Source organism: Eurosta solidaginis, chromosome 4 (assembly GCF_040869045.1).
Source record: "Eurosta solidaginis isolate ZX-2024a chromosome 4, ASM4086904v1, whole genome shotgun sequence".
NCBI classification, from domain to species: Eukaryota; Metazoa; Arthropoda; class Insecta; order Diptera; family Tephritidae; genus Eurosta; species Eurosta solidaginis.
The window spans coordinates 121,269,037-121,286,006 of NC_090322.1; the positions used below are offsets into that span (position 1 = coordinate 121,269,037).

At 36.2% G+C, this 16,970-nt stretch overlaps 1 protein-coding gene across 1 annotated transcript in view; it reads left to right on the plus strand.

Annotated features, from left to right (window-relative positions):
- The window catches only part of LOC137250240 (homeobox protein unc-42), a 147,204-nt gene that overhangs the window by 28,357 nt on the left and 101,877 nt on the right, over positions 1 to 16,970 (plus strand). Inside the window, exons 2-3 of the mRNA XM_067782691.1 lie at positions 2,768 to 2,946; positions 9,122 to 9,229. Coding sequence (XP_067638792.1) covers positions 2,768 to 2,946; positions 9,122 to 9,229 — 287 coding nt within the window. The remainder of the gene's footprint in view (positions 1 to 2,767; positions 2,947 to 9,121; positions 9,230 to 16,970) is intronic.

The window sequence follows — 16,970 nt, forward strand, 5'->3', positions numbered from 1 at the left end:
ATGATTTTGCTTATTTTTTATTGATACAACCCAATAATGTATAAATAGCGCCCACAAAACTTATTTTGCTTTACTTAACACTTAACACGCTGCGTTAACAGTAAAAAACTACAATGAATCTACGCAATTATTAAGTTTTTGGGCAGAATTGTGAATTTTTACCTCAGTGAAAAAGAAAGAAAGTGTCAAAACGGTGGCTAATGCCTAAAAAGACAAAAGTGAAAACGGGAGCAGCGGATCAAATGAGATTGGAAGGTCCAAAGTGGCATCCGTGCCATTTGGATAATGTTGACAGTTGTCCCTGTTTAAAGGGCAAATGAAATCAGTTCTTTTAACAGAGAAAACGATTAGACTGGTTGAGGATCTGTCGGTTTTACAGAATCTTGTTAGCTTGAGAATCAAAAATTTAAAAGGAGCACGATGGAAATCTCAAGTTTCGAGCTTAAATCATTAAATGGCTGCACTAAATACATTTTTATACCCAGCTGTACTTGTACACAGGGTATCATAACTTTGATTGGATAACGGTTGGTTGTACAGGTATAAAGCAATCGATATAGATAAATACTTCCGTATATCAAAATCATTAGTATCGAAACAAAATTTGATTTAGCCATGTCCGTCCGTCCGTCCGTTCGTCCGTTCTGTCCGTTAACACGATAACTTAAGTAAATATTGATTCATTACATTTGATACACGAGCTTATCGGACCCAGAATAGATTGGTATTGAAAATGAGCGAAATCGGATGATAACCACGCCCATTTTTTATATATATAACATTTTGGAAAACACAAAAAACTTGATTATTTAGTAAATAATACACCTAGAATGTTGAAATTTGACGTGATATTGAGACTTGATAAAAATTTGGAAAAGTTTTTAAAATGGACGTGGTGATAAAATGAATTCTACAAATATTATTAATCATAAATCAAAAATCAAAAATCGTTAAACCTATCGTAACAAAATTCGGCAGAGAGGTTGCCTTTACCATAAGGAATGCTTTGAAGAAAAATTAACGAAATCGGTTAAGGACCACGCCCACTTTTATATAAATGACTTTAAAAAGGGTCGTAGGCAAAAATAACAAGTTAAATCTTAGCGAAAAATAGTTTTGTACCAATCGTATTTTTATTGTTCTGTTATATCTTTATTTTAAAATAAACAGTAGGGAAATCCCCATATCTGAAGGAAAACTGCATTATTACCCGCTCAAGGTCATTGGTGTTAGCCTCTGTATCCTTTTTGCTTCTTTTAAACGAAAATTGGTTCAGAATAGAACCATATGTATTAGGCCGGGTCGATTTGTGGGGAGGCAAAAAAATCGCCTATTGCTCTGTGAAAATCATATTCTAGGGATCAAAATAAGAAACTTTGCCGAAGGAACCATACCTCTAAAACGAATTCTGATGTCCCCCGTTTGGGTCGTAGGGGCAAATCTTGAAAAATCTCACTTTGAAATGCCTATGTTTTTTCTTTTTGGAGTTTATTTTTCTCTTTGGAAATTTATTTAGTCAGAACATATGTAAAGGAAAAAATGAATTTAACTTAGTAATAGAAAAGAAATTAAAAATTATTAGAAATTAGCGTTTTTACAACCCCCTTTTAAAACCAAGGCATCACTGTGACACAATTGCAGATCGTAAAATTGCTTGTTTTGTTTTTTTAAGCCACCACAAGAATGTAGAATTGAAATTGCCCCTACCCAATAGTTCGACCCAAAGGGGGGGACATCAGAATTCGTTTTAGAGGTATGGTTCCTTCGGCAAAATTTCTTATTTTGATTCCCAGAATACGATTTTCACAGAGCAATGAGCGATTTTTAAATCGACCCGCCCTAACATGTATATGTATTATTCCGCAGCCTTGTAACATTATTAAGAACACAAAACAAACAACAACAGCATATCAAGTGTACAGCTGGGTATTTAATGTTCGGTTTGACTCGAACTTAGACTTCCTTACTTGTTTGTAGTACATAGTTTGTGCGACTAAAATTTACTATAAAATTGAGTAATGTCAATAGGCTGTTGTTCAAGCAACATTTGTTTTTCACATGGGTGGGGTTATAAACGAAAAGTATTTCCAGAAAATGACTACTGGAATGTTGGGAAGTTTTCAATTAAACAAGGCTGGCCATTTAGAGAATATGGAACGATTCATTCATGGAAAGAAAAGCTATTTTGGTCTGAGTAGGCTATTCAGACGTATAGTCCTCTATCGCGAAACAAAAAACCACATCTAAAAGCCACTGATGCGGCCGTTTTGCTATATGGTGCAGAAGCAAAGACGTTGTCATTAGTTGAGCCGGTTCTGGGAGAATTATAGAGAATTTGAGAATGGCTTAAAATTCATGGTGAGAACAAAGTGGGTGCTAAAGCTATTGACAGCTTTTTGCAATAATCTCTATCTATTATCTACTATCCGCAGAAAAAATTGCCCATAACTTAAGCACTTACTTTATCTTAACTATGAATACCACGTAATTTTTGAATTGTACCAAAAATTACCGATTCTACATATTCCATCCAAAAACTACTAACTTAGTTTCAAAAACCGACTCAGCTAAGGCATAATTTAGATATCTGGACCCGTTACGTTTTACGAGCATTTTAAGGTTTCTCGCTCGCTCGCGTATTGGCTGGGCAATATTGGTGCACATGCATATGCTTATTAGTTTCAAATACTCTACACAAATATTTGCACCTACTAATGTGTATCCCACATTTAACTAAACGTATTTGAATTTGACTTTAATTTTGCAGCGGAAGGTGCATTTAAGAAGCTAAAGCCTGAACCTAATACGGGCCTCTCGACGGTTTCCGGCGGTGTCACGTCGCCCGGAAATGGGTTATCTTCATTAAGTCAACATGCCGGCCACACACCAACCACAGCATCCTGCCCGACACCAGCGAGACGAAGACATCGGACAACGTTTACACAGGTAACTTATGCTATTCCAAGTTGGCATGAAATATAATCTTAACAGAGCATTAAGATAATACAATTTATATATGGATTTACATATGTATACAAATAAGTATGTATTTAAGCTTTGGTTGTATTGTTGGTGTGCAAGTTTTATGTTGTTCCTATCCTATATTGTAGTTAAATGAGCATATGTACGTACATTAGCCGTTGTGACATAGTGGTAGGGTACCTACTGGGCTGCCAAACCGAAAGTTTTCGGTTTCAAACATGGGACATAAAAATACTTTTGAAAATTTGCCTTAGACGCGATCATCTATCGGAACCGACATGAAGTATGTAAATAAATAAAATAAAAATAAATTTTAAAAAGCAGCACACCATAATTTGAAAGCGCAGCCTGATATATGTAAATCTTCTCGAAGATATATAGCGCCAAGCTATTATAGGTATATTCTGCGGTTGATTGTGGCGATGTCACATATAACTTTACGCAATTCTTTACCTTCCCTACGGGAACGAGTCTCAATGAAGCATGCGACTATAGCAAGTTTAGATCTCTTAATATGTGTTGAACTGATCCGTTTTGTTTGAGCATGTCCTATGGAGAGACAAATTATAGTTGTTTATGCCTGAACGGGTACTGTCGAGCTGATCAGGGCAGGCCCTCTTTCTACTCCTCTTGTACCCTTACGGATACTGTCGACAGGCCCTTTTTGTACCCCTACAGTTACTGTCGGGTAGGCCCTCTTGGTTCGCCCATGGGTATGGTCGGTGTTTCTACCCTGCATTTTTATAATTTATATTATTCTATATATCGTTAGCTTAATGTGAAAATATGCTAAATCACTTTTTACGAATTTTACAGGAGACGAAAAAAACTGAATAAATTTTAAAATAACCGTTTTTTTTTTCAAAACTGTGAATGAGGGTACCTTAGTTGCAATACTTTTAAGTGTAGAAGCTTTGAAAAATATAAATAAAAATCATGTATGCTAACCCAGCAGACATTTTTTATGACTTAGCACAATTTCCTCACTCAAAACAAATTTTTTCTCCTGACTTAGCACTTTTTACTCAATATGTTTCGCCATCACTCCTCCCCTTTAATGATTGAAATATGGCATTAAAACTATATATTTCACAAAAATACTATTTATTTGTCAAACTATTTCTAACTACTGGCGGCCACCGTGGTGTGATGGTAGCGTGCTCCGCCTACCACAAGGAATGCCCTGGGTTCACACCCCGGGCAAAGCAACATCATAATTTTTGAAATAAGGGTCTTTCAATTAGAAGAACATTTTTCTAAGCGGGGTCGCCCCTCGGCAGTGTTTGGCAAATACTCCGAGTGTATTTCTGCCATGAAAAGCTCTCAGTGAAAACTCATCTGCCTCGCAAATGCCGTTCGGAGTCGGCATAAAACAAGTAGGTCCCTTCCCGCCAATTTGTAGGAAAAATTAAAAAAAAGGAGCACGCCGTAAATTGGTAGAGAAGCTCGACCTAAAATCTCTTCGGAGGTTATCGCGCCTTACATTTATTTATTTATTTTATTTCTAACGGTTCTGATCTGCACTCTTTAGCCGGATGATGCGCAGACAATAACTTATTTTTAAATTCAAACAAATGCTGTGTTGTGTCTTATTCCACAAAGACGACTGTCACATACTTTATCTACACTCTAAATGCTAAATCTCTTAATCGTTGTCAAGAGAGTAAAGAATTGGGCGTAATTTTTGATTCCAAACTCTCTTTTTCTAGTCACATTGATTTCGTTGTTTCAAAATTTGTTGCAATGGTTGGGTTCAGTAGACGTAACACCAGTGACTTTAAGGAACCTATGACGTTGAAGACAATATATCCTCAGTCAGAAGTGGTTTTGAATATTGCTCAATAATATGGAATCCTTTCTACGAATCTAACTCCTATAAAATTGAGAAAGTTCCAAAATTTTTTACAAAATTGCTTTACGTATGCTTCACTGGCCAGACGGCCTCCCATCATATACCAGCAGTCACAAATTGCTTGGTCTTCAGGCTTTGCATGACAGAAGAACTTTTATCTCACTCATGCTTGCCTATAATGTAATAAACTTTAGCACGAATTGTTCTGATTTATCTAATTTGTTCATTCCATATATTCCACTGCGTGATCTTCGGCATAATAGATTATTTATCGAAATAACCCATAAAACGAATTATGCTGTGAATGAACCTATAACTAGGACTATACATCTAGCAAATCGATTCAGTAGTGTTATTAATTTTAATAACAGCTTCTATAAGTTTAAGCTTGAATTGTTTTCTATTTTTAACTAGTCTGTAAGAAAGCATGTAGTAATCGACATGTAATAATTGAAGTAGATTATATTCAGCCCAAAGCATTTATCAAACACCAAAGGCATGTCTCAATTGGGTAAATCCAATTTCAAGGGGTTGTGTTCGCAACCCTCTCAAGGGGTTGCCAGCACAATATATAGCTTCGTCAACCCCACCTAACCGTGGCGAATCCTGTTTCATTGACAGCCGAGGCTCTGGCGACCCCAAGTTCCTCACGCAACTAGGGGGTGGGGAGGGCGGTATGGCCTAGAAGGTTTAATGTGATCATATAAATCGTTCCCGAGATGGTAGAGCTATTAGTACCTTAATAGTGCTTTGTTTCCGGAACGTACCGGATCTATATCCGGCAAAGGTCCACCAACATCGGTAACACTCCCCAAAGGCTTCGGGGAGTGTCTTTATCGTTAATACAACAACAAAAACAAAGCACGTACTTTTAGACTGAATGAATTAAATAAATAAATAAAATGCGCGCACAAAGAAATTACTAGTAATTCAGATTGATATTATTGAGAGGTTGACTTAGCACATTTTTTTTTAACAGCTGACGACTTAGCACATTTACACATCATTGCCAACAGCGCGTAAAAATAAAAAATTTAAATATTATTTATTTATTTTTTTGTGATCGATGTATTTTGAATTCAGTTTTAAAACTGCATTAAAATACAATTTTTCAAAAAAAGTGACTTAGCACATTTTTACATTAAGCTAACGATATATATTTTTTTCTAACAAACGTCAATGCAACAAAAGGTACTAGTATTTAAGATGTGGTATAATAAGCTTTATACCCAAAATAGATACCCAAAATATTTTCTTATATTATTTTATTTTTTTAGATATTGAAATGGGTGGTCCACTTGAAGCAGGTATTCGATATTTGGAATAGAGATTCTATATATGTGACCCGGCCTATGAAAAGGTGGCTTATGACTAAAAAAATAATGCAAAAGAAAAAATACTAAGAAACTGAAGAAATGCATTGTTTATATTTAACATCTGTTTCTTTTTTGAGTCATAAGCATTTTCATAGGCCGGGTCACATATAGGAAATTAGGGTGAGTGAGGGAGAAGTGAATTGGAGTGGAAGAGGGAGTTGTAGTGGGATAGGAATGGAAGTGGGAATGGGAATGGGAATGTGAAGTTTAGCAGACATAGGAGTGGGTGTGGGAGTAGGAATGTGATTGAAAGTGGGAGTCACACAAATGGAATAAGGGATGGATAAGAATTATTAGAAAAAGACAGAGTAGAAGAGAATGCGACAGAAAGTAAGGAGGGGAAGGAGGCTCAATTTTTAAATGTAGGCAAAACCAATTTTCGGACAGAACAAAGTCTGGGATACTCTAGTTACATATTAAAATTCGCAAAAGCCTAACTTATACAAATTTAATAAAAAATTAGTTGACTAATACTTAGTTGACAAGTACTGCAGAAAAACCGCCGCCGACTATTTTGGCGCCATTGTCATAATTTAGCTTAAAAAAAATATATAGTACCTAGTGCACGTCGGTTTATTAGAAATATACTTGTAGTTAGCTTCTCTTCCTGCCGGGCAGATCTGGATTTGTCTCGCCATAGAAAAATAGCCAGATCCTTTCAAAGAAACCCATAAATAACAAAACACTACCCAGCAGGAAACGAAGCTAAATACGAGGGAACGAACCCTAGCGGGTTAAGGGGTCAGAATATACACGCTGTAGTTATGCCTGTCGTAAGAGGCGACTAAAATACCAGATTTAAGGGGCTGTGTAGCGCAACCCGTCAGGTTGCCAGCGCAATATATAGCTTATCCAAACACAATTGTCAACCTCACCTATCCGCGGCGAATCCTGTTCTACTAACAGACGAGGCTCTGGCGATGGAGAGAGAGTGATGGCCTGAAGGTTTAACGTGGCCATATAAATCGTTCCCGATTTGCTGGAGCGTACCGGATCTGTATCCGGCAAAGGACCATCACATCGATAACGCTCCCCAAAACCTTCGGGGAGCAACTTTATCGCTACAACAACAACAACAACAACAAGGGAACGACAAGTTACTTTCCAATAAACCAACGTGCACTATGATCCTTTTAATTTTCCCTACAATTGGCGGGACCTGCATATTCACGCCTACTCCGACATTTGCAAGGCAGATAAATTTTCACTGAGAAACTTTCTATGGCAGAAATATACTGGAAATCACAGACGAGAGGCGACCACGCTTACAAGAAATTTTCAAATTGAGAAATGGTATAGGGAAAATCGAAATTTGAAAAGTGAATTGCACACGAGTCCCGCAAAAACAATTTATTTTTAAACACAGTTTTTCTCGACTAAACGCATTCACATTTTGTTTGTTATTTTAGCAATCCTCGACACAACTACTACCAAATGTAGTATTTTTTTTTTAATATTAATAATTTCGCTGAAGTGTCACCTGACTGACTGGTGTCCCGTACAAATGGGTTTTTTTGCGATTTTTCACATCCATATACAAATATTTCAAAAGCAGTTTCTATTTTTATTTTTTTTTTTTTTTTATTTTATCACACAATACCAACGCAGTAAAAACGTTGCCTGAAAAAGTTATAGTTTTTCTTTAGTTAAGGCCTAAAAATTAAAAAAGAAAATATGCACGATTTGTCCCGAACCAACCGTGGAATGGTCCAGTGGCAATTTTTGTGAAGAGCGGGTGAAAAATGATCACCTTTCTTGGGTGATTCAACGTTGCCTCCGTTTAAGATGACGTATACGACTTCCCTTTAGAATCTGAGCACTCCTTGAACTTTGGTTACCAGGTCGCTCTTTCCGTTCTGACAGAAATTTCACCGGAGTTTAAGCATTCCGTCTTTTGGTCAATTTTTGGTAACATTTTAAACGTTTCCTGTACTCTTGTGCCATATTTTTCTTTCGGGTGATAGCCATGTAGCTTTATGGATCTTTTAATGTTTAACTTTGAGCTGTATACGAAACCATTTGGGTAAGTCGATCGTCCAAACTCCATTAATTAATATCTGGAATTGCTGTGTAAATGTACTTTGATGAACAATATATGTATGTAGATTTGTTCATCGCCAAATGCATGGAAAAAAGCTGAAGACCCCTCGGACAAATAGGCTGACGGATAGACCGATGAATGGATAAGCAATACATACATAACTTTTTTTCGGTTGAGACTACCGAGTTTTTCGGTTGACTTAAGTAGGGTATCAGAAAAAACCGCTAGGCACTACCACCTACAAAGTGTATAGTGGCTACCGAAAGTATCGAATTTTTTTTTCGTGAATATCTCAATTGTACATATACATCATGTTTATGTTTTGAATACTTTTTCATTTATTTTTCCATTTCCATTTGTTTGGAGATTGATTTTCAAATATAATATTATTGCTTAAATTCTTAAAAAAAAGTTATGGCCGACCAGAAGAGAGAACAGTTATATCCCGGTATTGCAAAAGACCTTCGTGATTCGATGCCACGACATCGCTTCAAAGCTAAGAAAGCGGCAAAGCGTTTCGTTGGTATGTTATAGTTCTGCCAAAGCATTAAAGCGGAGCAGCGCTACCAAAGCGTTTATGTAAATCCGGCATTAGAGCTATTTCATTCCAAAGCAGTCACTGGAGTTGATCTATTGTCATAACCTAAAACTCCGTTTACGGCCCGATTTTTCATCGCGAGTATAAAATTCGGTTAAAATTGACTAGAGTTAACTTTGCGACTTTGGTCTACAACGTAAAATTTCACTACTCATCTCAGTTTTAGTGGCTGAAGAGGCAAAGTAAAGTATAGTTAACTTAAACTGTAGTTTAAGCGTGCACTGAAAAACTGATCCTAAGTATTTTAAAAATATATATTTTGTTTATTTTAGGAACAACTGGCTGAGTTGGAAGCGGCATTCGCGAAGTCCCACTACCCCGATATATACTGTAGAGAAGAATTGGCACGAACGACGAAGCTCAATGAGGCTCGAATACAGGTAAGATGAATCTTATGTTTGTTGTTATATTAAAAAATTAAACACTTCCTTAAAATAAATGAATTAACCGCAGCGGAATGTTTTGTTTTGGAATCTTTAACAATAGCTGTTGTAAACATCTTATCAGAAGATCAGCCCCCAAGGGATTCAAGGGGTTGACAAGAGCAATACAAAGCTTTATAGCTTCAAGGCTTCCGCAACCCAATTGTCCACCTCACCTACGCGAGGGGAATCCTGTTAAAAATATGAATGTATGATTCACATATTTAGCAGGGGAGGCTCTGGCGACCCCAATTTTCTCATGAAACTAGGGAAGGGAGGCAGGAGTGCCTAGAAGGTTTAATGTGGTCATATAAATCGCTCCCGAGATGGTCGGGCTAGTACCTTAATGGTGCTTTGTTACTGGAACATACCCGATCTATATCCGGGAAAGCACCAACAACATCGATAACACTCCCCATCCCCAAAACCTTCGGTGAGTGTTTTTGTCGTTAATACAACAACAACATCAGACCCCCAAAACTGCAGCTTTCGCTTACGATACATAGGAATTAGACGCGTATTCCTTATTACCACATGGTTCTAAATGTTGCATGCTCTTCTGCGAACTTGATACTGTTTTAGAGATTTTTGGCGATGGAGTCTAAGCGTTAGCAAGGGTTAGAATTCGGAGGCAGTACACTCCCAGTAAGGAAAATCTCTCCAAACTGGTGCCGTTTCTAGTGCATTCGGAACCACTACTAGTTCACCCCCTCTTATACGTGATTTTAACTGGGGAATTTAACATGGTGATATCCTAGGCGGTGAAAATTGTCCCCGTTGCATTACCTTTTCTAGTTCTAGTTCCGATCTAGGTACATGTTTACGCTTTAAAACAAATTGGTTTATTGACACTATTATGGTTGTTCCGAACTAGTGTAAAAATTTACAATTAATTTCGTTGGTACTACATAGTTTTTATTTATTTTATATCGTTGGTCACGAACCGGACTGAAATTCTACATGTTGCTTCCAGTACGATTTTATCCCGCTTGTCGATAGTTCCAAACCAGCGGGAATATCAGTGGGAAAGGCGTGAAGGTGTGGGAAAAGAAAGTATATTCATAGTCGAGGCCTTTTCAAGCCAGTAACCTTTTTTTTTGATATCCTATATATGTTAAATATGAAAAAAATAAACTCACGTTGTCGCTTGTTGAACTAGAGAAAGTATAGAAACTATCGAACTAGTACTTATTTGGTATTTTGGGTTTACTTCTGAACCAAATATTTGTTTGTGAGTATCTCTCCGTTGCCTTGTATATATGTGTGAATGATGACTGCTTTGTTTAAAATATCAAAACTTCAACTGCGTTTTCCCAAAAAACTAAAATTTTGCGTTACTTCTGTTTACAATAAAACGTGCGATATGTCTCAGTGAAAACAGATGTGAAATCTTTAAAGGTCTAAACAAATGGATGAAATGCTGTGGACATAATTACCGTGACTGCCGCTTGACCATCAATATATGTACGTATATTGACGCGACTACTTACAGGCTTACAAGCTTGCTCTAAAATTGTTGCTGATTTCGTCACAGCCACAATCTCAGGTGTAAGATACCAGAATGATCTGGCAGCCAGCGAGATCTACTCATTTCTAGATTGGTAGAGAACAGACAGGGTTTGCTGTCAACATCTTTTTTGAAGCTCAGGCATGGCACCACGTTCTCGTCATATTATATGACCGCTATGACACTACGGCCTGTATACAAGCTACCATTAGGTCCACAGGCGGGATGTGCAGGATGACGTGCAGTGCTACTGTCGACTACTTAAAGCTCTCCTTATATTTATCATTGATAAACAGCTTTATTGTATGGCTATTTCTTTAAACACTGACGGGATAATTTGGGACGTGCTTGACAATCACCGTAAATAGCCCTTGAGGGAGTAGGGAGGTGAAACGCCCCCCGTTCGTTGTTGTTGTAGCAGGCTTCGGTCCATCCAACAGGTGCGACCAATCACAAATTGTCATCAATATCCTCTAATGGAAGTCCAAGGAAACTTGCAGTTTCAACAGGGGTGGACCAGAGATAAAGGGGTGTTAGACGCGTTAGTTCGAGATTTCAATTGAAGAGATGATTGGTGTGGAGGGCAACATTGCACGCAGGACATACGTTATGTATGTCGGGGTTGATTCTGGATAGGTAAGGGTAATAAGAAGATAATTCAAAACCCATGACAATATAAGATGAGGGAATACAATTTTCGCTAGATGGCCAGGTATCGCCAGGTAAGAAACTTCCCGATAACCCAGAAAGCTAAACATTTGAACGAAACTTCGGGCCTTATTAAGTTGTAACATTTAGGATAAGAGTTTTCTAGATGAGACTGGGATCGAGATATTTGGAGGTATTAAAGTCCATTCAGAATTGTGGATTCTTGCGATCGATTTCTAAGTAAATGCTCATTGATCTAGAAACATGAAACCTTACATAATCGATTTGATAATGCAACAAAAGGAGAAAATAAAAGGAAGATACAAAATTTTTAAGTACTTCGTTTATGTAACTATACCGGAAGAAACGAAAAATGTCTCTTTAAACAAAGACATAATCTTGTTGAACTTAGATACTTGAATTTTAACATAACCACCGTACAAAATTTTTGTGAGGAACAAAAATATAAACGTGAAGTGCAATAAATAGACTTTCGGTATAGTCTTTAACTAAGTACGGAAATCTGCAAAATTGATAACCAACCACATATCTGACGTCATATCGCCGTAAATTATATAAGTTAATAAATTATCAGTATATCTGATATAGATTGGTAGTTTAAAACGAATACCTTGAAAAATATTCCAAAAATATACTTAAAAAATTTTGAAAATAACCCAAGTTAACACTTACTGGATGAAAATGTTAAAAAAAAATGTATAAAAGCGGAAATCAGTTTTTGTTATATTTCAGTTTCTGAATATTTGTGTTTTTGGCTAAAATAAAAGTCCTCATAAAAGGATAGCTTGTGTTTACTGGAATTTGAAAAGTCCTTATAATAGGATAAAACTAAAAACAAAATTTTGAAACCAATCGAAATCCTTATAAAAGGAAAATTAATTTGGGCACAAATTCGTAACCAAGAGTTCTTGCTCAGTAAGGACTAGAAAATGGTGAAAAATAAGTTGTATAAAAATAAATAAACAACGAAAAATTGCAGTTTTGAACTTGACATTTTGATCCATTATTATTAGTGTGAAAATGAGTGAAAACTATTGAACTTTTCTTTTGAAAATAAAAATAACATAATTTGTATAAAAATTGTGAAAAAGAACAGAAAAGACTGAAGAAACGAACTTCATTTGCGTTTCACTTGAATAGCACATTCGCTTATTTTTATTCTTATTTGCTTATCTATCAATATTCTTAACTTTGTTGAGCTTGTTTTTGTAGTTTTATTTTCGTCAAATTGTTATTGTTTTATTTCGTCAAATTTGGTTTCCTGGAAAAATGCCGTTATTTGTTTTTGTTGCTTTGATTTAAATTTGTTCAGAAATACAGTGCATTTTTTGTTTGACCTGAATAGCACATTGCAGTTTCAGTTTGATGTACAAGTGAACAGATTGGCTGCGAAGTAAAAAAAATATTTTTTTTAACTCTTTTTGTCTAAGCTTTGGGCAATTGAGGGCGAGCAGTTTAATAAGAGTTATAAATGAGTAATTTTATGTGCTTGTAAGCGTATGAGTCGTGGCACAGTGGCTGACGTACCCGACCAAACGCCCGGGGTTGCGGGTTCAACTCCCACCAAGCATTCCTTTTTTTAAATTTTTAAATTATTATTATTAATGGACTGTATTGAGTTTATGGGGTTTTTGATTTAATGTATTCCATTTATTGAGTTGGGTAGTTTTAGTGTTATTGGTGTATTTAAGTCATGGGAGGATGCATAGCATCAGTACACCTTTATTTATTTAATTTGGGGGCGAGCACTGGGGGGCTCTGAGGCTTCGCTCTACTGAGCCACCTCATCCTCTATTTGAAGAACCCTTTAAAATGTGATATGGAGGCGAGCACGGGACGGCTCTGAGGTATTGGCACCCCATTTTCTACAAGAAAAACCTCTATTTATTTAATTTGGGGCGAGAGTTGGGCACTCTGAGGTTTCGCTCTAATGAGCCACCTCATCTTCTATTTGAAGAACCCCTTCAAAGTGTGATATGGAGGCGAGCACTGGGCTCTGATGTATTAACACACCATCCGAAGAACCTCGATTTTAATTAAAAACCTCAAACTATGTCTTTAGAATATTTCACTAACCAGTTGAGAATTACAAGCACACTCAATGGCTACTGAAATAAACGAACGAAAAATGTTCATAGTTTAAGTCGCTTAAACACTTTTAAACAAATTTATTTCATTTACCATAATAATGGGTCGCGGTAAAGCTCTAACCAACGAAGAACAAATAAAAATAAAAACATTTAGAGATCGTGGGCTTTCTGTTATACCTAATTTTATTCGAAACGAGACGAACTATGGAAAAAACATGAAAGGCCGTGCAAGTGGTGTGCTGTCCGATGCAGATAAGAGGACTGTTTTGGAGAAGCTTCAAATTCGCACGATTCTGTGGACAAAATTAGGACTAAAGTAGGTGTCCATGTAACAAGACCACTGTATGGCATGTTATTTCAGGAGGAATTCACCTCAAACTAAAATTGAAAAAAACTCAGCACGGAAAGAAATGATGTTGAAATTTTGCGACATAACATGGCATGGAGCAACAAGTGGAAGAGTTCCAGTTTTTAAGTTCCACTATGAACGGTAAACCATATCAGTGGGTTCTAGGAAAGGTCTTTCCATCTTTTGAAAATCTTTTTGGTTCATTGCCGTGGACTTTCCAATACGACAACGCCCTAATACGTATTGCTCGTTTAGTCAAATCGTGGATAGAGTCCAAAAATGTGTCAGTTTTGAATTGGCTACCATACTCGCCGGACTTTAATATAATAGAGAATATTTTGGATGGCTGTCCAGAAAAGTTTACGAGTCTGGAAAACAATTTTCAACAAAAGCCGAACTTATTGAGGCCATTCAATGAGCTTGGACTTTAATTTCTCTCAATTATTTGAAAAATGTGTACAAGTCAATGCCTAATAGGATATACGAGGTTACCCTAAACAAGAGAGGCTCAACCCATTATTAGAAACCATATATAAATTTTAATTTTTAACGGTTTTATTTAGCTTGACTTGAGCGGCCGGCCGAACAGAATTTTGTAATTGAAATTTAAGTAACTTACCGATAAGCTTGAAACTTGGAATATAGTTCGGAACCCGATGACATGCAATAATAAGAAAAAAAATTCCGATAGGTGGCGAATAGATCGAAATATTTCAAAAAATCGTATTTGTTGCCCGATTTGGTTCATATTTGGAACACATAATCCATACACAAACAGAAAGCGGCACGTGAAAGAATCACCGTCATGTGGCGCAATGATCGAGATATTCAAAAAAATCCGATTTGGCTCATATTTGGAAAAAATATATGATATACAGAAATAGAAACCAAGCAATACTTACATTAAGTAATAATAATATTAAAAGATAGGAAATAAAATAATTGAAAAAAAATTTAGTTAAACGGGTTTATTAAAAACAATACTTACATTAAGTAATATCTAATAATACTAAGAGATAGAAAATAATTAGGTAGGTCTTAGGAACACATTCCTCGTCAATCTAGGGTGTTGATCAGAAAAATAAATAAAAGCATTGGGCCCACGAAATTTCTAAAAACCTGTGGTGTAGCATAGCCTAATTAAGGTTCAGTTTGTCGTACTTATACATATATGAAAATATCATTTATAATGATGTAAGCGGTTGGCTATCAATAGAAATTTATTTATTTTTCTGAACAACGCCCTAGATTGATGAGGAGTGTGATGACTAGTTCCTAAGACCTACCTAATTATTTTCTATCTTTTAGTATTATTAGGATTAACTTAAAAATTTTTTTTATTATTATTTTTTTAATCCAAATTTATTTAAAAATGTGCTATTCTAGTGAAACAGAATTTGTTGATTATTTTCTAAGTATTTTCTTTTTATACTCAGTTGAGCAGAGCTCACAGAGTATAATAACTTTGATTGGATAACGGTTGGTTGTACAGATATAAAGGAATCGAGATAGATATAGACTTCTATATGTCAAAATCATCAGTATCGAAAAAAATTTTGATTGAGCCATGTCCGTCCGTCCGCCCTTTAACACTATGTGAATTTTGAGGTATCTTGATAAAATTTGGTATGTAGGTTCCTGGGCACTCATCTCAGATCGCTATTTAAAATGACCGATATCGGACTATAACCACGCCCACTTTTTCGATATCGAAAAATCGAAAAAGTGCGATAATTCATTACCAAAGATGGATAAAGCGATGAAACTTGGTAGGTGAGTTTAACTTATGACGCAGAATAGAAAATTAGTAAAGTTTTGGACAATGGGCGTGACACCGCCCACTTTTAAAAGAAGGTAATTTAAAAGTTTTGCATGATGAAATTTGGCAGGAACGTTATTCCTATTATACTATATGTGTGCTTAATAAAAATTTGCAAGATCGGAGAACGACCACGCTCACTTAAAAAAAAAATTTTTTTAAGTCAAATTTTAACAAAAAAGTTAATATCTTTACAGTATATAAGTAAAATATGTCAAGATTCAACTCCAGTAATGATATGATGCAACAAAATACAAAAATAAAAGAAAATTTAAAAATGGGCGTGACTCCGCGCTTTTTCATTTAATTAGTCTAGAATACTTTTAATGTCATAAGTCGAACAAAAATTTACCAATCCTTGTGAAATTTGCTAGGGGCATAAATTCTGTGACAATAAGTGTTCTCTGTGAAAATGGACGAAATCGGTAGAAGCCACGCCCAGTTTTTATACACAGTCGACCGCCTGTCCTTCCGCTCGGCCGTTAACACGATAACTTTAGCAAAAATCTATATATATTTACTAAACCTAGTTCACGTACTTATCTGAACTCACTTTATCTTGGTGTAAAAAATGACCGAAATCCGACTATGACCACGCCCAATTTTTCAATATCGAAAATTACGAACAATGAAAAGAATGCCATAATTCTATACCAAATACGAAAGAAGGGATGAAACATGGTAATTGGATTGGTTTATTGACGCAAAATATAACTTTAGAGAAAAACTTTGTAAAATGGTTGTGACACTTACCATCTTAAGTAGAAGAAAATGAAAAAGTTCTGCAGGGCGAAATCAAAAGGCCTTGGAATCTTGGCAGGAATACTGTTCGTGGCATTACATATACAAATAAATTAGCGGTACCCGACAGATGATTTTCTGGGTCACCCTGGTCCACATTTTGGTCGATATCTCGAAAACGCCTTCACATATGCAACTAAGGCCCACTCCATTTTAAAATGCTCATTAACACCTTTCATTTGATACCCATATCGTGCAAACAAATTCTAGAGTCACCCCTGGTCCACCTTTATGGCGATATCTCGAAAAGGCGTCCACCTGTAGAACTAAGGCCCATCCCCTTTTAAAATACTCATTAACACCTTTCATTTGATACCCATATCGTACAAAAAAATTCTAGAGTCAGCCCTGGTCCACCTTTATGGCGATATCCCTAAATGGCGTCCACCTATAGAACTATGGCCCACTCCCTCTTAAAATACTCTTTAATACCTTCCATTCCATACACATGTCATACAAATACA